The 25,170-nt window shown below is 44.7% G+C and overlaps 1 protein-coding gene across 2 annotated transcripts in view; it reads right to left on the minus strand.

Moving 5' to 3' along the window:
• The window catches only part of LOC147636856 (uncharacterized), a 70,660-nt gene that overhangs the window by 38,927 nt on the left and 6,563 nt on the right, over nt 1-25,170 (minus strand). The window contains exons 3-6 of one of the 2 annotated variants that reach the window (XM_086800416.1): nt 21,636-21,686; nt 13,205-13,318; nt 12,976-13,095; nt 12,774-12,897 (exon numbers count right to left, since the gene is read on the minus strand). In XM_086800416.1, the coding sequence (XP_086656542.1) occupies nt 12,774-12,897; nt 12,976-13,095; nt 13,205-13,318; nt 21,636-21,686 (409 nt within the window). The remainder of the gene's footprint in view (nt 1-12,773; nt 12,898-12,975; nt 13,096-13,204; nt 13,319-21,635; nt 21,687-25,170) is intronic. The other variant, XM_086800417.1, reaches the window with a different exon arrangement.

The raw sequence follows: 25,170 nt of genomic DNA on the forward strand, positions 1-25,170 counted from the left end.
TCACGACTTGTTCTCAAATGACCAACTGACCATATCACCCGACTGGGACCATATTAGATACAACACATTCCCGTAGAGATCTCGCGCAACTCCCACGGCCATATTAGATACAACACAACCCCGTAGAGATCTCGCACAACCCCCATCTGGGACCGTCTAAACCCTCAAACGGGCCCCGCAACCCGAGAGCAGTGTATCCTCGGTTTGTTGTCAACCAACGCTCACTAATGTGGTCACATAGCCCGCACAAGCATGCATCCTACTTGGCAAAGTGCCAACTCTATATAAGCCGTCTCCTACCCATCTAGCCACATTTGGCCACGATCCAATGTCTAAATGGGAGCTGTCGGGTGCCCAGTTGCTCACCACAATGGCTACTCCGCATGTAGGGTCCATGGGTGTAACCACTGACTTGCACTCTACCATGCCAAATTCAAAATGTTTCCTGCATGCTTATGCTAAGAAATGAAGATTCCATCTGACTTTTGCCATACCTCAATCCCCAAACAAAAATGCTTAAGCCCAATGTCTATCATTTCAAACTCTCAACTCAACATCTCCTGTGTCTGTTGGATCTTCTCTTCATGGTTTCCCCTCATAATGAGGTCGTCCATATATAGGACAATAATCATGTACCTACCCTGCTCAAAGAAAATATACAAATTTGCATCTAATGGGCTTTTATAAAGACCAATACTTACAAAGAAAGCATCTACCCGCTAGTACCATGCCCGAGGGGCCGTTTTCAACCCGTATAATGTCTTTCGGAGTTTGCACAGTTTGTTTTCTGAACCGGGTATCTCAAACCCGGAAGGCTGAACTTCATCACTCTCTTGAGCAGCGCGCGGAGTACCGTTTCCATGCCCAGGAATCCTTTTGGACACAAATGTAACAAACATTTCTTTGCTACGCACGGCCCATCTCATGCCAGAGATAGTGTCAGGCAGTTGTAGGATTCACATGGCACTCTTCACTCAGATCCTCTTATGGTTAGACAGATTACCATTGATTTCTATCGCCAGTTTCTTAGTGCTAAGCCGCACTCTGATTTGAGACACAGGGCACAGAGGAAGGTTTGGAATGCATTGCCACATTTGATCACTAGGGAGATGTGTGCCGCTCTGGATGCCCCTTTTTCTATGCAGGAGTTCAGTCATGCTCTTCATGCCTTACCTCATGGTAAGTGTCCAGGGGAGGATGGCCTCTCCCCTGTTTTTTTCATTACTTTTTGGGATGAGATTGGGGCTGAGATCACATCGGCTCTGCAGGAGATGTGGGACACAGGTTCTATGCCTTCTTCTCTCACTGAGGGGCTTATTTATCTTATTCCTAAGAGTGGGGATAAGACATTGATTGGCCAGTGGAGACCTATCACCTTACTTGGGACTGCATATAAGATTCTCGTTTTGGGAGGCCGTCGAATAGGCTAAAGCGAGCAATCAGCCCTTAGCCATTCTGCTCTTGGATTTTGAGAAGGCCTATGAAAGAGTGGATTGGGACTTCCTTGAGGGTACTCTTAGCCATATGGGCTTCTCTCAGAGATGGATCATGGGAGTTTCATGCATGTATCGTGATGCCCACAGTAGAGTGCTCGCTTGCGATGATAGAGGAGAGCGGTTTCAGATTTCCTCCTCAGTACGGCAAGGCTGCTCTTTAGCCCCATTATTATATATCATAAATGCAGAGGCCATGAGCATCTTTCTCCGCTCCACTGCTGGTATTTCTGGATTGAGGTTGCATCTTCGTAGTCAAGAGGAATTGGTTGACTCTCAGTTAGCTGATGACACAGCCATGTTATGTTCCTTCCGGGTAGCACTAGAGGAGTTCTGTTTGGCAACAGGGGCACTCATTAATTGGCACAAATTTGTTGGTTTTTGGGTTAGTGATTCACCAAGAGTTGCTTGGGGTGCAGAGCTTAGTTTTACTTGGATTACCAAAGGATGCACTGCTAGATATTTGGGATGCCAAGTTGGGATTGATATTTCTCCTGCACAGCAGTTTGCTCCGAAACTTACGAGTGTCCGGAAGAAGCTCCTCCATTGGAGCTCCAGGAGATTAGATCTAGCTTCCAGAGCTTTGGTGGCTAATCAGGTATTGCTTGCCTCAGCTTGGTTTATTGCCTCTTGTTGGTGCTTCTCTCGTGCATGCATTGGATTGATCCGCAATTTTCTTTGGTCAAGTTTGGATGGCACCTCAAGACACTCGTGCTAGGGTAGCTTGGCTCACAGATATTCAGCCCAAACGAGAGGGGGGCTTGAATATTATCGATCCGGATGTTCAGTGCAAGGCGTTGCTTTGCAAACTTGTGTTTAGAGGTTTCCTACCAAGCACTGAGCGTTGGAATGATTTTTTCTTGTCTCAGATTTTCGGATGTACACCCAAGGTCAGGAGAGACTGGATACCCAGCACACGATTTTTGTTCACAGAGGCTGATATCAAGACACCATCTTCCCCTCTTATTGCAGCCATTGTTAGAGCATGGAGAAGCATGAGATCTTTTTTGCGACAAAGGCTTCCTAGGTCTTTGGATGAGGCTGACCGACAACCTATTATGTGGAACGAGCTCATCAGGGATGAGGCTGGTCGGCCACTTGGTGCATCTCGTTATATGCAGTGGTCAAGATGGGAGAGATGTGCATACACAATTCTTGCTTGGAAGACCTTTAAGAGTCTTGTGGAGGATCAGAGAGCTGCATCCATTCAACATCTTAGGGGCTCTCGCATTCGTATTGATAAGATAGATGCAGCTATTCCGCATGAGTGGCTTTCTAAGACCTTTCATGGAGACTATCATCCGAGTTGGCAGAGAATTTTTTGAGGATAGGCATACTTCTGCAGGTCATTGCTCTCCCAGGCCAGGAGGCTATAGATTGCATCATTTACTCTATCATGCCTGGAGGGAGATTGGAGGAGATCATCCCAGATACTAGGCTTAGTCCAGTGAGGATTGTTGGTCGTTCGGGGAAGCATTGGTTCATTGACCCTTCTCCTAAGATAGTGACTCATGGCTCTTGGTGTTTGTGGTTATATGGTGGCAGTCCTATCAGATATCTTCGGTGGGATCCGGGAGTGGATTGATGCCCTTGATCCTTTGAAAAGCCTTCCTTTTTTCAGTTTCACCGTCCGGAATGCCAGGCTTCTCCTCACTCAACAGATGCATAGGATCCCTACTCTCAGGCCTCATTGGGAGAGCTATGATATTTCTCCAGTGATACAGCGCAGATCTTGGCATAGACTTTGGCACTCATACAGAAGGAGCCATATCTCTCATTTCTTTTGGTTATTCTTACATGGTGGTCTCCCACCAATCAATGGAGATCGGTTTTCGGTGTAGCACCTTCCTGTCCTAGGTGTGCAGCAAATTCTGAGACTGTACAACATTGTTTATGGGGATGCAGCATTGCACAGCAAATTTGGGGTTCTGTAGTCCAACTTATGGGCAAATTGAGTGGCCGAGCCATGCATGTGACTTGGGGGGCAGTTGCTTGGCTCTCCTAGTCCGGTCCGCAGCTTTTTTATGAGGACAGTGTTACAGATTCTGCTATTTTCATTCGTAGAGGTATTGCCCAGCATGGTTTATTGCAGGATGTTCGTCACTCTAATTACACAACCCCCAGATAGAGGATTGACACCAGTTGGGAGATTGTTGCCAGTATTACAGCATGGCAGATCTAGAGAGCTAGATGCACGGAGGCTATTGAGGGTGTCCAGATTTTTGGGTCTCAGTGCATTAGTACTATATGGGGTGATATCATCCATACTCTTATGGCTACTTGGGCTTGCATTCACGGGCCCTCTTGTTCTGCGCAAGCAAAGCGCGTGATATTTAAGCGGGAGTGGGACCATGGCATCTTCTTTTCCTCTAGTACCACAAGTCTTACATGGCATCATGATGCTCCTCAGTGGTTGAAATCACCTTACATATTGGGGTGATTCTATTCTTTTCCAGCTTATAGCTGTGACTATTGTATGTTTTTTCATACTTAATAGAAGTCTCTTTCTGGAAAAAAAAAAAAAGGGGTGGCTGTGTCACATAAACTGTCACGTACACCCTGCATTGGGGTACATAGTGAACACTCGCATGATCTTCAGTGCAGCATTTATTCAGTAGTCGAACCTTTTTTAGGATTATTTGTCGTACGCTGTGACTCCATTGTGAGCCCTCAATCTAGGGATAGTCAGGCACGAGCTACATAGGTTAGTCAGATGTCAGTCCTCTTAACCCACTTGGAGAAAACATCATTCAGAAACATTTAGGTGTCTGCCATAGCCTTAGTTGCATGTTAGGCATTTGTAGGACATTATCACATAGAAGGGGCCAGCTCCAAGGCAACCCAACATGGGCTAGCCTTGCAAAGGGCAACCATGCCCTTTGCAAGCATGCCGGCCAAGCGCCTTGGTGATTTATGTGGCCAGTCGGCCAGCAGCCAACCAAGCCTACAACCCGACCAGCATAAGGCGGGCAGCCGACAGGTGTATCAGCAGCCGACTGGGCAGTTTAGCCAGTCATGAGAATATTCAGCAGCCGACTAGGGATTTAGACAAGCCGACTGGGATTTACTAGTCGTGGGAGACTTTTCTACAGGCCGACTGTCCATTTGCAGCAGCCAACTGCATCCAGGAGGTCATATAAAAGCATGGCCTCAGTCCCACACAAAGGCATTCAGGTATTCAGCAAAGTACAGAAAGTTTGCAGCACCCTATCAACTCCAAGCAACAAGGAAGCTCATCTTCACATTCAGCCAGCATATGTGCATTCCTACAGCTATCTGGACTTGCATTAGTGGCTAGAAGAGTCTTCAACAGAGCCTCAAACTAGGTGGATACTCACCCGACGTACGGTCTTCCTCGTCCTTGCGTTGGGCATTCATATCGCTTGTACTCAGCATTGTACAGCATTTCTCCAAAGAATAATATAGGCAAATACTCCTGCTTGCAGGGGGGTGGGGACGGAAGGGGGGGGGGGTGCTGGGCTTCAGTGGGTACTGCGACCCAATACTGTGTCGTCTTCTACATTCTCATTCTCATTCTCTTCTCTCTCTCTACTCTCTAAAGTTGATGCTAAAGATTCTACATTCTCATTCTCATTCTCTTCTACATTCTCATTCTCATTCTCTTCTACATTCTCATTCTCTTCTCTCTCTCTACTCTCTAAAGTTGATGCTAAAGATTCTACATTCTCATTCTCATTCTCTTCTACATTCTCATTCTCTTCTCTCTCTACTCTCTAAAGTTGATGCTAAAGATTCTCACCACATAAAGGTAAAAAGAAGGCCCTGTTGTGCGTTATCACAATCAAGCTCAATGCATGTAACATAAACCTCCTCCTTGAGATGGCCATTCAAAAATGTACTTCACATCCACACTTAACGACTAGTAGTCAACCTAGGTGTGGGGGCAAATGTCATGAAAGTCAAGCCCTTCAACCCATGCAAGACCCTTCGCCATGAGTCTTGCCTTGTACATATCCAATGTACCATCGGACTTGTACTTTGCCTTCCAAACCCACTTGGTACCAATAACTTTCCGTTTTTTCAGGAAGATCCATAAGATCCCAAGTGTAGTTTCTCATAATTGAGTCATGCTCTAACTGCATGGCCCCCCTCCGTTTCTCATAATTGAGTCATATTCTGATTGCATGGCCCCTCTCCAGTTCAGATCTCCTCATGCTTCCTCCAAGCTGGCTGGCTCCTGGACTTTCATTGTCTCAACCATCAAGGCCATATTGACAATGTGAGCAGAGGCCCTCTTCTACTCCTCTATTCTCTTGGATCTGCGAATAGCTATTGGCTCTTCTATGATAGCCGGTGGAGCTTTCCCATCCAAGAGCTACCTTACCCATTTAGGATATTGCCCCTTCTATGGTGTTGCAGGCTTCTCTTCTTCATCATCTCATGAATCCACTTCTTGTGGAGTTGGTAATATCACTCATGGTGGCTATGGCAATTGGGCCACTGCTTTTTTGAAGCATAGTGTGGACATAGCCTTCTCCTCCACTTGATGAGGTTGTTCCTCGAACACCACATCACAACTAACAAATATCTTCTTTACCTCCGGATCGTATAGTCGGTAACCCTTTGACTCCATACTGTATCCCAAGAGGGTAAACTTTCTACTCTCAAAATCCCACTTAGTTATGTGGATGAGTCTGGAACATGCACAAAACAACCACAATTGAATGTCATGAGATATGCAGCTCAAGGCTTCTTACTAGAATAAGCTTCTTGAGGTGTCATGCCTTCACTATCTTTGTGTGCCTCTTGTTAAGAATATGCACTGCTGCAGTGTTAACTCCCTCGGCCCCAAAAAGAATTCTTCATTTCTTTCCCTTAAAGCATACTCTGCACCATCTCCACAATTCTGTAATTATTGTGCTATGCAACGCCATTTTGTTGCAGAGTAGTTGCAGAGTATGAGCAACTGTCAAATCTCTCTTGATTCTGTGCTCTTTGCAGCAATTCAATCTATTCGAAACTTCTTCAACCTCTTTCCTATCTCATTCTCTCCCAACTTATGCCATATTTTGAATTTCCAAAAGCTTCAGCCTTATTACAAAAAAAATACCCTCACATCTTCCTATTGAAGTCATCGATCAATAACAAAAAATAGGAAGAATCACCCCATGCAGCAGCATTTTTCCACAAAGATCTACATGGACAAGCTCTCGAGGAGTCTTTGCACGATTCTTACTTGTGTTTATGCATACCGATGTTGCTTGCCCATCATACAAGCTTCACATACATCTAACATCTTAGAAAATGCTGGTAGATGTGTCACAATCCCAATCCTTTGCATCTCTTTTAAGACTACAAAGCTCGGGTGCCCAAATCTTTCATGCCGTAGCTTGCTTGTCCCAACATCTCATACAAGTTGTTGTGTCAGATTCCTCTCCGTACGACATTACCACTGGCATATGTGATGATTGCACCAACCTTATCGAAGAGAACCTTCAAGTCACGGTTACCTATGGCTCCAATTGACAACACATTCCTCTTGATGTCTAGAACATAAAGGACATCAAACAACTTCTTAGTATCACAACTGCTAGAAACAAAAGAAATGGTACAAATTCCCAGGGCTAGGCATTTGGCACCATTCCTGGCCACTACCAACATGTACTCCCCCACAGGCTTGAGAGAGCTATACCAACCCTTTTGACTGCTCATATGTCGAGCTGCTCTACTATCGATGATCATGAACCATCGGGTGTTGAGGAATGTTCTACCTTTGCATAGATTTCTTCGATTGCCACAAACAACTCCACTTCTACTTCAACATTGTTCCGAGACGACTCCTTCAAAGGCTTCAAAGTGCCATTCTTCTCATTTGCTTCCTTCAATCTACATGATTTGATCACATGACCAGACTTGTCACAATAGAAATACATTGCCTTTGATTTCTTCTTCTTCACAGAAGCATTAGGAGCCCTTCCCCTTGTCTTTCTTTGCATTTACAGAGAATGCAATGTCACTACCATTTCTGGCTTTCAAACGCATCTCCTCCTCCACCAGCATTGCGCCGAACTCCTCAAAAGTAAGCACACCGGTGTGTTCAGTGAGATCACCAAACTATCATACTTCAGGGGAAACACTCCGATGCACCTATGTGCTAGTTTTCACTCGTCAATGATTCCCACCACTGCCATCTGATCTCTTGTAGATTCTTTATCTGCACTATAAACTGCTCTGATGCTGCTTCAGCCTTCTTCATAATGCTTTTTTGTTGCAAACTGATTCTCAAGGTTTTATATCCTTGTCTGATTCCTTGTCTCATACTGGTTCTTAAGAACTTGCCATGCTTCAGAATAGATGTGGTAGTATGTTGAATCTAAGTTATCGCTGAATGAATGACGCTAGTGTAGATGGCACATAACATATATGCATTCCTTCGCCTCCAAGCCAAAGCAAGATCAAGATCCGGAGTAGGACCCGGCTTTGCATCAACCCTTGTTGTGGTTTACCACAACTCACATGAATCAAAAATAGACCTAATCTTGAACTTCTAGAGAGTGTAATTTGTCCCATCCAACTTTCCATCACCAAACGATGGAGGACAGGCACAAGCGGCTGCATTATTTGCATGTTGAGTCATCTCTCCAAATCAGCCTTCAAATAGCAAACTACCAAAACAACCTTTGCCTAAAGCCTATGCTCTGATACCATGTAAGAAAACACAATACCGGAAGCACGATCTTCACATTACAAAGCACTAAATCGTACTAAGAAGTGGAGAGTATACAATATTACTCCTTGCAAACTTTGATTACAAACTAATGACTCTCCGCCCACCCATGTGCTCCAAGTAAGGAGCTTTGATGGCGATCTAGATAGACTCTCGACACAGGATGTCTTGATTACAAGAGTGCTTGAACACAAAGAACTTGATGATGAACAAAGACTTCCAAACTAGTCTATATAGACTGTCCATGGTCGGCATGGACATAGATCGACCACATCGACGAGCTGTAAACCCAGCGGAGCATGCAATGACAGACTCAACCACATGTCCAAGAGATAAAGATATAGAGAGAGAGGGAAGAGAGAGAAGGGAATAGGGATCTTGCACAATACACCACACTGAGCGGGGAACAGGCCCCGTCCCCCTTCAGGAATTTATTCAGGAACAATCCACGGGCACGCTAGCCAAGATCAATACAACCAATGAATACAAAACAAACAGATATGCCGATGTAGAATATCCAAGTTGATGTCGATGTCTATATCTAGACACGAGATCTCTGATGCCGAGCACACCACGGGGATGACCCACAAGTATCTCTCACCGAGATAGTACCAAATCTAATATCCAAGTCCAAATCCAAGTCCAAGTCCAGATCCAGATCCAAGTCCAAGTCCAAGTCCAAGTCCAGATCCAAATCCAGGTCCAAGTCCAAGTCCAAGTCCAGATCCAAGTCCAAGTCCAAGTCCAAGTCCAAATCATGGACTTGGATTTGGATTTGGACTCGGCCTTGTCGATAAAGAAAACCATGGCAAGGCTCTTTCTGGCAAGAAAACTGACATAAAACCTTTTTTAACAGTTTTCAAGCGATAAAATCTCCAAATAGGAGTTTTTAAGGTTTTTGGAGTAGTTTTAGGGTCTTTGATTTTTTTTGGGTTTTTGAAATTCTCAGTCCGTACAGCTCCGCACATGTCTATACAGTTCCATACAGCTTTACGGATCCGTACAGTCGTACAGGCATGTGATGACGTGGCACAACAGTTGTTCATGGAGGCACTCTAAATCAACAGGCAGCAATGAAAAATTCCATGATTTGGTTCATGATCAAGTAGATGATGATGGAGAAGAAAAGCTCCACGCTTCAATGAAGATGGTAACACGATGAAGAGGTTCTTCTTCAACTTGATGATCAAGAGAAGCTCATGCTTCTTTTATACTTGGGGAAGCCTTGCTTTTTACCAAAAAGTGATGATTTTGCCTTTTACTTTGCTTTTGGTCTTTTTAATAGTAAAATATTACTCAACTTTAGTCAAAAGTTTTTGTTTTCCTTTTCTAACTTCAAGGCCTTGCTTTTTGAAAAAGCGGCTTTTAGCTTTTTTGTCCGGCTCAGTCTCCTCTTTCCAATCATGTCCTTGGCTTGCGGTCAACCTTGTTTGACTTTTTGCTTTTTCTTGCTTTTTGACCAAGAATGGTACTTTTTCGTGATCAAACCTTATGGATGGACCTTGTCCCCATGTCTTCTTCCACGTGTCTGGTGCCCGGACATGGGTTTCATCATGTGAAATAGAGCTAGAAGGACCAAATAGTTACATTCCCTCCCTCTTATATCGCAGTTGTTCTCAACTGCGAACTGCAAGTGTTCCAAGCACATCCATATGTTCCATGTATATCCATGTGGTCCAAGTACATCAAGTACTTCCATATGTTTCAAATATATCCATATGTTTCCAATTAAGCCATATGTTTCAAGGTACTAGCCTCATCTGGTGAGCTTGTGCATCTGGTCTTTCCCAATATCTGTGGTGTCATATGCTCATCTGGCAACATCTCAATGCCTTTTTGTCACGTGCATCCCACACTTGGATGCCACGTAGACATATCTATACAGAAGGTGCAGGACTTGGGATGGTAAACTGGTCCCATGTGAGCCCAGTCTGGGACGAGTCAGCCACGGTTCCATCCCAGTCGTCCGTGGTCAGGTGTGCACATGAAACAGTGCCAGTCCGCGCTATGAGTCTCCCTCTGGAATGATGTCGGTGACTGTGTGTATCTAGTATAATACCGGATGCCAGAACACTGTGTAGACAGTTAGGGTTTGTAGTTAGGAAAAGGGGCCAGCCCATAGGGCTACCCCGTAACCCCAGGAACTCTTGTGGGCATGGGGAAAGTACAAGACAGTCCCCATAAGGACTAGAAAGGCCCTGGCTGTACCCACCAGCCATGGGTGGGCCATGGGTGGGCTGTAGCACAGCCCTAGGGGCATGCCAGGGGTAGCCGACAGGTTATCCAGCCATGAAATGGCTATGGGGCAAGTGTGGGGCAGCCCACACAGGCTGCCAAGCTTCCATTACAGCAAGTTGACAGTGCCCAGCCCACGTAGTCTCATGCGCCTAGTGCCCAGCCAGGTATGAAAGCATGCGCAGCATTTATTAACATTTAATGCTGTAATATTCAGTCGTGGGCTGATTTTGGGACAGCCAACTGCTTATTTGCCAGCCGACTGCTGTCCTAGAGTGGTATAAATACCAAGGCCTCAGTTCAGTCCAGATATCTCATAATTCACCAAGAGCTAGGCTAATCAAAGGGGCAGGACAGCCAAGGATTTGCTAACGCAAAGAGTGTGAAGGACTGCAAGTCAAGGGCAGAGTTATCTCAGCCAAGAAAGGTCAAGTTTTTCTGTATTTTCTTTCAGATTTGCATCATTCTAATAAAGCAAATACACCATTCGTGGTGGGGGGCCCTACAGAGGGTATTAGAGACCCAATACTGTGTCCTCTCCTCTCTCCCTCTCTCTCTCTATTTTCTGCACATCTTCATTCAGTTTTGTGCCTTAATTCCGTCGCGAAAAGTGTGCTGATTTCTGAGCATTGAAGTTACCAATCTTCCCCGAAGCTTCTGCATGTTACACTTTTCTTTGACCAATAGCTTTATTCTTGATGGTACTTCTTCAAGGCATGTCACATGTATTAGATATAGGGAATTGGCAAAGGTTGCAATAATCCTACGGGTTTTTGTCGATCAAACTTGACCTTCTAACAAACCAAACATTCTCGAACATTTTGCTCAATGTCCCTTCTCATGCTAGGCCAAAAGAAATAACTCTCCAAAGCCTAAGTTGTCAAGATGCCTCTATGTCCCATGTAAGGTGGGGCATGGCATTCTTCCATTACCTTTGGCTTCAAATCCTTAGTCACACATAAACGGGTTTGCATCATAAGGAACCCTTCCTTGATGACATAAGAGGTCACCAAGTCTCCATTCTGCAACTTGTTCCAAAACATACTTGAAATCCTCTTTGGTAGCATAAGGATCCTTCATCAAAGTGAAATTCATATGGTAACCAATAAAAACCGCATGGCTTAGGGGACTCCGAGATAATGCATCTGCTACCTTGTTGACTTTGACGTTCACAGGCCACAGCATGGCCTTCTTGGTTCAAGACTGCTCCAATGCAATCTCATCATGTTCAACCACCAAAAGGTCTAGAATAACCAACACCTTGTCCTTTGCTAGCATAAAGTCTCAATGCTTCAAAAGGGTTCTGTTTCAGTATTGGTCCACAAAGATTCCACGGCTTTCTTCGTCGAAACATGCAATGGGCTAAGCCTAGTTATTCCCTTCATTAGGCCCTTGGTCTCTCTCTCCTCTCGACATGGCTCTGTCACCCCAAGAAAGTTTCTTCAAAAGAAATCCTTCTCTAATAATGACAGACTCAACCACATGTCCAAGAGATAAAGATATGTAAGAAAACTAATATAAAACGTGTTTTAATAGTTTTTGGATCATAAAAATCTCCAAAAAATAGTTTTTAGGGTTTTTCGAGAAGTTTTAGGGTTTTTGAATTTTTTTAAGCATAGAACTCTGCACATGTCTGTACACTTCTGTACGGCTTTACAGATCCGTACAATCGTACGAGCATGTGATGACATGGCACAACAGTTGTTCATGGAGGCACTCTGAATCAACGGGCAACAATGAAAAAATTCCATGTTTTGGTTCATGATCAAGTACATGATGATGGAGAAGATGATCTCCACACTTCAACGATGGCAACGCGATGAAGAGGTTCTTCTTCAACTTGATGATCAAGAGAGACTGATGCTTCTTTTATACTTGGGGAAGCCTTGCTTTTTGCCAAAAAGTGATGCTTTTGCCTTTTACTTTGCTTTTGGTCTTTTTGATAGTAAAATATTACTCAGCTTTAGTCAAAAGTTCTTGTTTTGCTAACCACATAGCTTGGACATACTCGCCCGTTCTCTGAGCTCCATGTATTCATTGCACCACTTCATTTTCTACAATATTGAAGCTCATTTGAAACACTATCCTGCATACCGCAATCAGTAACAATATTCTCTTTGCCGCATATAACTCATAGACTTTTAAACAAATTTCTGGTTCCTTGAGCTACTTGCTCCTTGAACTCACAAACTAATGATCAGCTTGAACCTTGGCATTATTTTTCAAACTTAGGAATCCCCTTTTTGTGCTATTAGGTGCTTGCCATCTAGTCCGTCTCATGTCCTTCAAAAAAATTTGTTGCTGATCAAAGGTAGAGAGAAGCAGTATTCATATCATTTGATAAGCAACAAACTCACCTCCCCTTGATCTGTCAGTAAGACAGCTTCAGAATAGGCAAGCTGTGTGCTATTTTCAAGTTCTCGATCTTCTGCAGAGGGCATGATTCTTTGCTTATTATCAGCTATTGCCATGTACTGAAATCTACAATAAAAGAACTTGTAATAAGAAACAAAACCAAGTCAATTAGATTGCATGCTGATCACTTGGGTTTTAACATACCTGTCCTTCTGAGGCCTACATACAAAGCGTGTTTGATTCAAATCAAAGTCTGCCCACCCAGCTGAATGTTCATATATGGCATAACTGTAAAATCCATGGTGACCTCGAAGAAGAGAAAATCTGGATATAGATTTTTTTAAAGAAAACAACAGTAATTGTGAATGCATAGTTTTTCACTATCACCACCACTAATGGAATCCACTCAATCAGAGGGTTTGGCATTTGTTACCTTTTGTCTATGTTCAGGGGTATCATTGCACTGCTTGGGTTGTACACTCTCAAAAATGATACTTCTACTTTTTCTGTGCTTTGATCCACTACACGATACTCGCTTCCTTTTGGACTGCAAATTTAAGGCCCAAATCTTGGCAACATGAATGTTGACAAATGCCAATAAGTTCTTCATAAACTTTCATAACAAAAGACCTCATGCTTTCCCACTGTTTTGACTTCTAAAAAACATCCCTAAAAGGTTAGTTTCACATTAGGAAAGATTCATAAAAGGTTAGTTTTCTCAAAAATGAAACTTTTACTTTTTCTGTGCTTTGATCCACTACACTATATTCGCTTCCTTTTGGACTGCAAATTTAAGGCCCAAATCTTGGCAACATGAATGTTGACAAACACCAATAAGTTCTCCATAAACTTTCATAACAAAAGAGCTCATGCTTTCCCACTGTTTTTACTTCTAAAAACCATCCCCTAAAAGGTTAGATTCTCATTAGGAAAGATACATAATGCGTAAGCTGCAATAAAATCAACTCGTCTCATTTGATCACATCTGCACACACATGGGTCACCATTGACCACAACGAGAATGTTTTCCTCCAATCCAGGTGTAACCCCCATAAAGCAAGGGTCCACTTGGGTCGTTGTCCTCATCCACCATATCTAAGAAGTCAAGAAGTGCAGAAAAATGGTTGGAGTGGAAAGTGGGGCCCAGCCTTAATAGAGGTGAATCAAGCTGCCTTTTCAATCACAGCAATTAACACAGCTTGGGGGCATCCCTTCCGTGAGCATGTGAACTGGCAAGGGAAGGCCAGGACTGGGACTGAGGTTTAAATTGGCCATCACTCGTTTGCATGTATGCCTAGTTTTGCGTAATGTTGTGACAGGCATGGGGGCATGACTTCCGTGAGCATGTGAACCGGTAAGGGAAGGCCAGGACTGGGAATTGGGCCATCACTCGTTTGCATGTATACCTAATTTGCCTTGGGTAATGTTTGTGCGTGCCAGGCATCCTCTCAAGTCTCTGCCAGCCAAGAAAACACTCCCTTGGGAGACCCATGACATGCTCTAGCAATACCAAGTGGCCCCTCAGGACTCTAGAGCACGACATGGTCCCCTAGTTGGGAAGAGTCCTCCACGAGCATCCCCACATGAGTACCTCTTCACAATTACCAATCAAAACTTCATTTGCTTCAGTGAGGTATACATCCTACCTCAATCATCACTCCTTGTGCCACTCCAATGGTGGAAATAGTTCATGAGCAATCGTAGAAAATGGAGGGTAGCTAGGAAGATGTATCTTCTTTGGTGGAGGTTAAGTCGTCACAAAATTGAAAGAAGAAAGTCATCTTTATCCCTAACATGCAAAGGGCTGCAAGAGAGTGTGCATGTATGCTGATTCAGGAGGATTGAAGCCACCAAGAGTCATACATATTTTGATTCTAGTGAGGTTTCTACCAATAACTAGCCAGCAACCTGTCATGTGCACAGTGGGTATCTACCGTGTGCTACACGCATGCAAGACTAGTTTCGAGGCTTGGGGAAGCTTGGAACTAGGGAGGCTGATTGACGAGCTGAGTTAGGGAAATACTAACGGGCGGGCACCCAAGTATGGACGGGCGGGCACCCAAGTGTGGACGCCCGATGACCGGCCAAGAGCCTATAAAAGGGTGGCCAAGGTTAGTTATTGTATTATAGAGAGTCTCGCGAGTTTGTGAGAGCTCTATGGTCTTGGAGCCTGAATCTAGTGCAGACGTGCACCTGCTTTATGCAGCCGAGGCCGGCAGCAGTCTCGAGGCCCGCGAGGGCAGCTTCGTGGCGGTATGGGACGTCGCGAGGAGGAGATTGGTCGGTACGTCAACCTAGTTAGCTCAGCTCGTGGCTCGGTGGGGACAGCCAAGACTGTGGGCTTGCCCACGGCTATCATGGTTGGGAGGTGAGTCAGGCCAGCACCCCCCTTGCTTGTTTGTTGTTCGTTTGTTTGCAAGATTCGAGTTTCGAACCAAGATCGATCACGACGGGATCCGTGGGGATTTGACAGTAGTATCAGAGCATACCTCGTGAACAAGCAAGTCGGTAGGTAGAGAAGAAGAGGTCAAAGAACGGTATGTGTTAAAAAACTTGCTGTTTTTCCTGTGCATACTGTAGATTTCAGATTTAGTCTATGTTTCCTTCATCAAAGAAACCCACGTTGATGGGGGAGGTGGTAGTCTAAGTAGGGTTGATTGCTTTGCAAAGAAGAGGCACGTTTGTTGTGGAGTCGCATGAACTGCAGGAAGAGAAATCAGAAAAAAGCACGTTTGCTTTTTCGTTGAACAAGGGAGAGAGCGTTGGTGTGAACGATGCAATGGCGGGATTGTGTGCTGACGGCGGGTGTTGCTGGCGTTGGGTTACAGTCGGCTGCAGGCACCTTAGGCCTGCCAAGCCAGGCAGCCAGGCAGCCAAGCCACGTAGGCGCCTAGGCTACGCCAGGCGGGCTGGTGCCCAGGCCAGCGGCCATGATGCCCAGGCCCACGCCGTTTAGGCAGGCGAACAGACGTCGAGGCCTACGCCACCATGTGGCCAGCAGGCTGGCGCAGGCGCAGCCTGCCGCCGTGAAGGCACCCGAAGCTGGCGGCGTTTTTCCGACGGGACAGAGAAAAACAAAAAAAAAAGGCAAAACAGCAAACGCCCGATTCGACGCTTTGTTTTTTTTGTTTTTTTTTAAACTTTTTTTTTCAAAGGTTTACGGGTCCCTACGGTTCAACGTGTGTTTTTTCTTTTTCTTTTTCTTTTTTTTTTAAGAAAAGAGAATTTATATATATATATATATATATATATATATATATATATATATATATATATATATATATATATATATATATTGCCCCCCCCCCCCCCCCAAAAAAAAAAGAGAAAAAAAAAGAAACACAAAAGCAAAAGCCAAAGATAGCTTTTGGGGGTTTTTAGTTTTTTTGGGAAACCTTTTTAAACCCCCTCAAGTGGGCTTCTTTCCACACATCTCTCAAGTTCTCAAGTTTTCAAGCTCTCAAGCTCTCAAGTTCGCTCGCACTTTTGTTGTGCAAAGATCGAATTTTCTCTCCACGTACCCTCTTCACGATGTCGACCCAAGAATCAGAGTTGGAGCCCCTTGTGGAACGCGAAGGCTTGCCGGCTACGGAAGGTACCGATGCCGATCTTTTTGACGATTTTGTGTCAAAATCAGATTTCCAAGAGTTCAAAGTAGCTCTCGAAGCTTCTTCGACGGAACATCAGGCACAAATCGCAGCCCAGATGCAAGCTTTGCAGAACTCCATTGCTCTATTGACCACTATCCTCTCTACTTTCTCGGGTATGGATACCTTGGCTTCAGCTTTAGGCCCCAACATTACTCCGGAACCGTTCGGGGACGCGCACAAGCAGCGAACCAAGGAGATCGTGGACACGTGGCTACATAAGTGGCAAGTTCACTTTCAGTTTCATCCATATGATGATGGAAAGAGGATCCAGTTAGCAGCAGGTTTCCTGTCCGGCAAAGCTTTGCTTTGGTGAAAGGAACTCAACCCTAAGCCAACGACTTGGGCACAATTTGAAGACGTTTTCAAGAAAGAATTCCTCAAGAAAGAGGATGATTACGATGTTGTTGCCCGGTTTTCAGCTTTGACCATGACCTCGCAGCACCTCACTTATGAGGTCTACCTCCAGAAGTTTCGTGACTTGCAGATAAAAGCTACAAAGCTAGATCCCACTACTCTGCTAGGGTTTTTCGTAGCTGGTTTACCCGACTCGTACCGATTACAGGTTAAAAATAACAAATGTAAAACATTGGACGAGGCCATCCATTCAGCTCGTATCTATGATGATACGATGGTCTCTTCCAAGTCAAAACCCGTTACCGAGCATGGGAACAAGCATAAAAGAAAGTTCTCCGCACCTATGGCTAACACGACAGAGGGAAAGTCTTCGGACCAACCTTCGAAGAATTCAAGTTCGACACCAGCAAAGAAAAAACGACTCCTTAGGGCTTTAAAGCTCAAGAAGGAAGGACGTTGTTTTATCTGCGAAGAAAAAGGACACATGCATAATGAGTGCCCAAAGCAAAAGGGTACCAAGTCAAACGCGGGACCCAAGCCAAAGGCAGCTAACCAGTTGTCTTTGACAGGTACGTCAATTACTGTACTTTCTCGCCCTAGTACTTGTTCTGATTGTCTGTTCAATTCTAAGGTATTTGGCTTGCATGATCTTCTCCGAGTTTATGGAGAAGTGAATGGCCATAAGATTCACATTCTTTTAGACCCTGGCAGTTCACACAACTTTGTTAACTACAAACTTGTGCAGAAATTGAGTCTTGATACGACACTCAGCGACCATACCTATGAGGTACGCCTACCTGCGGGAAGGCAAGTTTGGGATCGCAAGGTGGAGATGCTTCCAATCCAGATTCAGGACTACAAAGATACTCTGGAATGCTATGTTATGCATCTGGAAAATGTAGACTTGTTATTAGGGATTGAGTGGTTTAAGACTCTTGACGTCCAGATAGATTGGTCTAGTCATATTTTTTCTTTTCAGCATAGGGACACCAAGTATAGTATTTTAGGTGATTGTATCCATCCCTCTCAGGGACCTCTTGTAAATACAATTGATTTTGGAAATATAATGGATTCTTCTTTGTATACCGCTTTCCATTGTGTATTAATTCCACTTTCTTTTCTCATCCCTTCCATGGATGTAAATGAATTAAGTGTGTTTGAAAGCAAAGAATTACAGAAGATACTTGATTCATTTCAAGATGTATTTCCTAAGGAACTGCCATCGGGTTTACCACCTGAACGGGCAGTAGATCATCGTATTGACTTGATCCCTGGTGCTCATCCTGTGAGTATTCCACCTTATAGGATGAGCCAAGCTGAGGAAGATGAGTTGGCTAAACAACTCGAAGATTATTTTTGGGATGCACCTGTGTTGCTTAGGAGAAAGAAGGACAACACTTGGAGAATGTGTATAGATTACAAAAGTTTGAACAAGCTGACCATTAAGAACCGTTATCCTCTCCCTAGATCAGATGACCTGATTGACCGGTTAGCCGGAGAGAAATATTTCACGAAGATAGATTTACGTACTGGCTATCACCAGATACGTATTCATGAAAGGCATGTCGAAAGAACCGCCTTTCGGACTAGGTATGGCCATTACGAGTTTCTCGTATTACCTTTTGGGTTAACCAATGCTCCAACCACTTTCCAGCAAATGATGAACGATCTTTTTTGTGAACATTTGGGGAAATTTGTGGTGGTGTTCCTCGATGATATTTTGATTTATAGTCGTACTCTTGAGGATCATGTCAGACACATCACGATTGTCTTACCTATTTTAAGACAGAATCGACTATATGCTAAGTTGAGTAAATGTGAGTTCTTTATGACCGACATCATTTACTTGGGACACAAGATCACTAAAGATGGATTGAGCATTGACTATTACCGAGTTCATAAGGTTTTGGACTGGCCTATACCACGAACAGTGAAACAACTTCGTTCTTTTCTCGGTTTTGTTGTTTTTCTTCGGAAATCTGTACGGGAGTACTCTCGGCTCACACTACCGATGACCGACTTATTGAAAGGTCGTGGACGTAAGTCAAATCAGCCTATCACTTGGAATAACGATTTGGATATGACCTTTAGACTTTTGAAAGATAAAGTCAAGGAAGCACCTATCTTAGCATTGCCTGATCCTAGTCGGCCTTATGTTCTTGAAACTGATGCCAGTGACTATGCTATCGGGGCTGCTTTATTTCAAGCTGGTAGACCGGTTGCTTTTGAAAGTAAAAAGCTAGACGACACTCAATCTCGTTGGCCAACCCTTGAGAAGGAGCTTTATGCTGTGATTCATGCTCTCAAGGTTTGGAGACATTATTTATATGGCTCCAAGTTTGTGGTATTGACTGATCATCAGTCAATCAAGTATGTGTGTGATGCGGATGATTTGAGAGGCAGGAAAGCTCATTGGGCAGAGTTAATGCAAGATTTTAATTTTGAGATCCGTTATCGGAAAGGGTCCATGAATAGTATTGCAGATGCGCTTAGTCGGATTAGAGAGGTGAATACTTTGTCGTTCACCGAGATTTCTACTGACTTATTTCAGTCATTGAGAGGGCTTTGCAGGACTGATAGTTATTTTGGTCCATTTTGGCAGAAGATCCAGGACGGGAGCTCATTGATTGACCAAGACTCGATGACTGAGCAGTCTACTATTCAGGCTGCAGGAGGTCAGTGGATGATTTGGAATGGTTTGCTATTCCGTAATGACAAAATTTGTGTACCACAGATCCCGGACATTAGGTCCAAGATTCTTAAGGAGTGTCACGACGCCCCTTCTGTTGGACACCCTGGGGTACACAGGACACTATCATTAGTGAAACACACTTTTTATTGGCCGAAGATGAAAGGGTATGTAGAAGATTATGTTCTCAACTGTCAGATTTGTCAGGCAAATTAAAGCTGAACGCTTTAGACAGGCTGGGTTGTTGCATCCTTTGCAAATCCCAGGTAATAAATGGGAAAGTATTTCCATGGATTTTATTACTGGATTGCCAAGAACACATCAAGGCCACGATTCTATTTGGGTTGTGGTAGATCGCTTGACAAAAATGGCTAGATTTTTACCGACCCGGAAGACTATTACAGCTACGCAATTAGTCGGCAGTTTATCGACCAATTGTTTAGACTGTACGGGTTACCGTAGGACATAGTCAGTGATAGGGACTCTAAGTTTACGAGAGATTTTTGGAAACTTGTTTTTGAGAAGTTGCAAACAACTTTGAATTTGAGTTCCTCTGATCATCCTCAATCTGATGGCCAGACTGAAAGAGTGAATCAGATTTTGGAGGATATGCTTCGAGCATATGTATCCAAAAGACAGAGTTCATGGGAGGATTATCTTCCTATGTTAGAATTTGCATATTACAGTACTAAGCATACGAGTACAAGGTCTAGTCCTTTCATGCTTATGTATGGTTTTCAACCTAGATCACCTGTTACAGTAGGATTCTCAGGACTTCAACATGATGCAGCACGTAACTTTTTGCAAGATATACAGGAAATGTTACAAGTTGCAAAGGAATCTATTAGAAGTGCTCAAGACCGAGACAGGTTTTATTCTAATAGACATCGTTCACCTAGAGAGTTCTCTGAAGGAACGATGGTGTATTTGCGAGTTCCAAAAGATTCCGAGACTTTACGGACAGGTAGATCTCCGAAATTATCCCCTAGATACTGTGGACCATTTCATGTTACACGACGGATTGGTTCAGTTGCATATGAATTGGATTTGCCGTCTCATGTGAAAGTTCATCCTGTATTTCATGCCAGTAGACTTAAGGAAGTACTGGGTGGAGCAGATCAGTTAGTTACTCCTCAAGAAATTATAGACGTCGAGGACATGACATTTGTTCCGCACGAACCTGAAAAGATTCTTGGATTTCGTGAAAGAAGATTGCGTAATACGCTTATCACGGAATACAAGATCAAGTGGAAGGATCGTGTCGAGGAGGACGCTACATGGGAGACATTGACTACTCTTCAGAGAGATTACCCTGGCTTCTTAGTGAGCTCAGGAGTGAGCTCTTAGAGGAAGGGGAGTATGTCATGTGCACAGTGGGTATCTACCGTGTGCTACACGCATGCAAGACTAGTTTCGAGGCTTGGGGAAGCTTGGAACTAGGCAGGCTGATTGACGAGCTGAGTTAGGGAAATACTAACGGGCGGGCACCCAAGTATGGACGGGCGGGCACCCAAGTGTGGACGCCCGATGACCGGCCAAGAGCCTATAAAAGGGTAGCCAAGGTTAGTTATTGTATTCTAGAGAGTCTCGCGAGTTTGTGAGAGCTCTATGGTCTTGGAGCCTGGATCTAGTGCAAACGTGCACCTGCTTTATGCAGCCGAGGCCGACAGCAGTCTCGAGGCCCGCGAGGGCAGCTTCGTGGCGGTATGGGACGTCGCGAGGAGGAGATTGGTCGGTACGTCAACCTAGTTAGCTCAGCTCGTGGCTCGGTGGGGACAGCCAAGACTGTGGGCTTGCCCACGGCTGTCATGGTTGGGAGGTGAGGCAGGCCTGCACCCCCCTTGCTTGTTTGTTGTTCGTTTGTTTGCAGGATTCGAGTTTCGAACCAAGATCGATCACGACGGGATCCGTGGGGATTTGACACAACCAATCCCTTTTTTGGCTCCGAGAGGGATACGAAAGGTGGATGTAGCTAGGTTGGTGCCAAGGATACAATGCATTTTCTCATGTTCTCCATAAAAATCAATAGTCTCAACTGATGGAGGTGTTAAGAGAGATCCTAGGAACTGTACACCAAAATGGATTAACTCATACACGTTAAAGCTTAAAAAGCTGAAAACATGCAATCTTGTGTAGATTCTATTCACTTTGCTAGATGGTTGGGATCTTACGCATCATACGAGACTCTTCCTTCAGGTACCCTCCAATGGAGATCCCAATACCTGATTTTTCATAAACAACCCAAAGACAACCAGTAAATTTTTCAAACATAGGAGCAAAGAAAATAAGATTCAATTAATTAAGATTTATGAAGTACTAGTCAACACAATTCATTCTATATTTATTTGATTGTCTATTTTCTTAATTATACACTTTTACAATTATATGCGATATATTTTTGCTGAGTTGAGACCTCTACATAAAGATAGCAAACATGCAAGCCCACAATGTCAAAGAATCCATACAAGCATTTTTTGCAAAATCTGTAAAATCAATAGTCCATTTAAAGGGTCCTTTTGTAAGAAAGTACACTTTGCACAACTTAATCTTAAGACAAAGAAACTTGATGTGTAAGAGATGGAGAATAATACTAAATTACTATTGCAAACCAAAGTTACAAACTGATGGGATCAACCCACCTGTGTGTTCCGACAAGGAGCTTTGATGGCAATCTCCATAGACTCTGGACAAAGGATGTCAATGCACAAACATGAATAAATTCCTAAAAGGGGGCAGGGTCTGTTCCCCACTTAGTGTGGTGTACTGTGCAAGTTCCCTATTACCTGCTCTCTCTCCTGTCACCAATTGGCCGACCATTTGGTCCATCTCCAGATTTTGTGTCTCATTCACTTGAGGCCAGGCCGGTGTCTCATGTGAAGAGGCCAGTATTCTGCTAACATGGACGGGAGCCAGACTGGTGCCACCCGTGTGTTAGCAGGATGGTGTCGTATGGACGGGAGCCAGACTGGTGCCACCCGTGTATGACCTGGACTGTGTTCGACCCATGGGATTGTCACGCCATGGAAGAGCCAGCATTCATGCCGTGTTTTGCCTATGAGACTGTCACACCATAGGGAAACTCGTGCCTGGAACTGTGTCTTACCTATGGGACTGTCACTCCATAGGAAGACCAGGTTTTTATGTTTTTATGTCGTGCCAGTTTTGTGCCGACAGATATTTTGTACTTGTTCCATGAACGGGAGATATGTCCATGTTACTATTTGCACATGCACACATGTTTTGCATGTTTGAAACTGTTTTCGCATGACTTGTATTTTTGTGTTTGCCTGCTTGACGTGTTACTTACTAAGCGGGGATGCCTGCCAGTGAGTCGTGAAGTCTGCTCTGTATTCTGACGAGTTTTGGTGCATGTGAGCAGGTGGTAAGTATATTGCACATGTTGTTTTAATGTTTCACATTCTAACCCTTTGTTTTATAAGGTTTAATGTTCACACACTTAAAAGTGGGCACCCACTTAGGGGCCAAGGTGGGCAGCCCCACTTAAGTGAGTGTGGGAGTGGGCATGGTCACCTACCACATCCCTTTGGAACTGGCCACCCACATGCAAGCGTAGGGGGGCCAGCCAAATCAAAGTGTTAAACTCCACCTTAATTTTTATAAAAAAGGGTCTTCACCTTCAGCGTAGAACTAACCCGCTTCCACTTTCTTACGTAAGACAACCGGCGACCATCTCTTCAGGCTGCGCACGTACACGATTCTTGGCGGCTGTACGTTCTGCTCCTACAGGCGGCAGCAGACCTGCGATACCCCCCCGTGCTGTCTCTGGCGGCTGCTCCTACAGGCGGCAGCATACTTGAAGGCTGCGCTGCCTTTCTCTTCTGCACTCAGTCGTGGGCCAACTCCAACAGGCTCTGCGCCTCATTTGCAGCAAGCTGTGCCTAACCTTCAACAGGCAGCCCACTACAGGCAACTGCGCAGGTTGTAGCCAGGGGGCAGTACACAGCAGCCAGGCGCTTCCTAGGTGGCTGTTTTCCCTTTTCTCACAGGCGGCTAAACCCTTTATCTGGCGGCTGTTTACACACAGGCTGCGTTGCCTTGTTCGTTTGCAGGCGAACGTGGGCCATCTTCAGCAGCATACAATAGCAGCCAGTTGTGTGACCATCATCAGTAGACCGTGGGTGTACTTCTCTAATACGCTGCACTCTGCAGCCGGGCTGTTGTTCCACCACCAGCAGGCCACGCTCCAGCTACTTAGGTGGCTGTATCTTCATGCATAGCTGCTTCTGTTGGTAGCTGTGTTCCCATAAGAGGACTTTACCTCTCCTAAGGCGGCAGCTCCATCTTCTTTTTGGCAAAAGGTTGCACTTCCTTTCCAAAGGCGGTGACTTCCGTCTTCAAGTGACTCATCTCGGTGTTTCCCTCAAGTAACTGCACACACGGGTATTGGACTTCCTTTGCCATCCACAAGTAAGTGAATTTTCAGATTTAAATAAAGTACTTTGTGTTAAATCTGCTAAGGGATCACGGTAACACCCGTTCGGTGCCGGGTAGTCCAAGCTTTATTGGAGAACCTCGGTCCAAAGGTGCTGAGATCGGGAGAGCCACGCGTTAGTACGAGAGCGCCTGTTTGTGCGTGGTCTCAGAACACCAGTGAGGCGCTCTCTGCGGAGTCCAGTGAAAGCACAGGACCGTAGAGACTGGACCACGCTAGTGGTCGTTCTGCTTCGAGTGTCTACTTCGAACGTCGACTTCGAGCATATTTGTTTGGTACTGTTTTCATATGTACATGGACATCATCTGGTTCTTGGAACCAGCATCGTATTTGTTAAATACTCCCAATAAATATATCATATATTGAGGGGGGGGGTCGGCCCGTTCCAGCCCCAGTGCTGGTGTCCATCTTTCCATTTCATTTCATTTCAATTTCAAGTTGTATTAAGTTGTCCATTTCAAATTTGTGGTTTTAAAGTTGTGCTATTAAGCGTGTGGGTGTCCAACGGAGTCTTCCCACTTGACGGGATCGGTTTCATCTCCCCTCTCTCTATATATATCTTTATCTCTTGGACACGTGGTTGAATCTGTCACAACACGCCCCACCGGGCTTACAGTTTATATGCTAAACAAAGGGTACAAATGCTAAGGAAAGGTTCACATGCACATGAAGTGAATGCTATGCAATGCAAACCATGACCTAAATGTAAACCCTATGGATTCTACTGACTCTACTACATGCATGAATGATTCTCTTCAAGTGGGATAAGAGGACTCGACTAGACTAACTAACTTGACTGGCCTTCTATGGCTAAGGAAAGACCTACGTACGGAGTCCATCGAAAGCATTTGGCTCGACATCATCCATACCCTCCGTAGTCAATGGGGGAAGTCGCAAGGTGGTTCTAACCACATGCAGAGGCAGCGGGAAGCTTTCTTGAGGCTCTGGCAGCCTGGCCCTTTTTCTCACCGATAGAGGTGTTGATCCCACTTGGCATTGCAGACCACCTCTGGGGTTATCCCCCCCCCTCCCCCTGTATGAGATAGCCTTCTCCTCATAGAGCGGCCAGCCGGAGGAGAAGTGTATCTTTCTCCACCTCTTGATTATTTGTTCCCCGCCCCATACATGGAGGCGAGTTTGTATCTAGCCCTTCATGGTTGTATCTAGCCCTTCGTGGCTGTTTTTATTAACTAATAGAAGGATCTTTTTCTCAGAAAAAAAAAAAGGAAAGACCTACGTAGCTCGTGTGCCTG

Source organism: Cibotium barometz, chromosome 7 (assembly GCF_041138505.1).
Source record: "Cibotium barometz isolate CiBa-2024 chromosome 7, ASM4113850v1, whole genome shotgun sequence".
Taxonomy (NCBI): domain Eukaryota; kingdom Viridiplantae; phylum Streptophyta; class Polypodiopsida; order Cyatheales; family Cibotiaceae; genus Cibotium; species Cibotium barometz.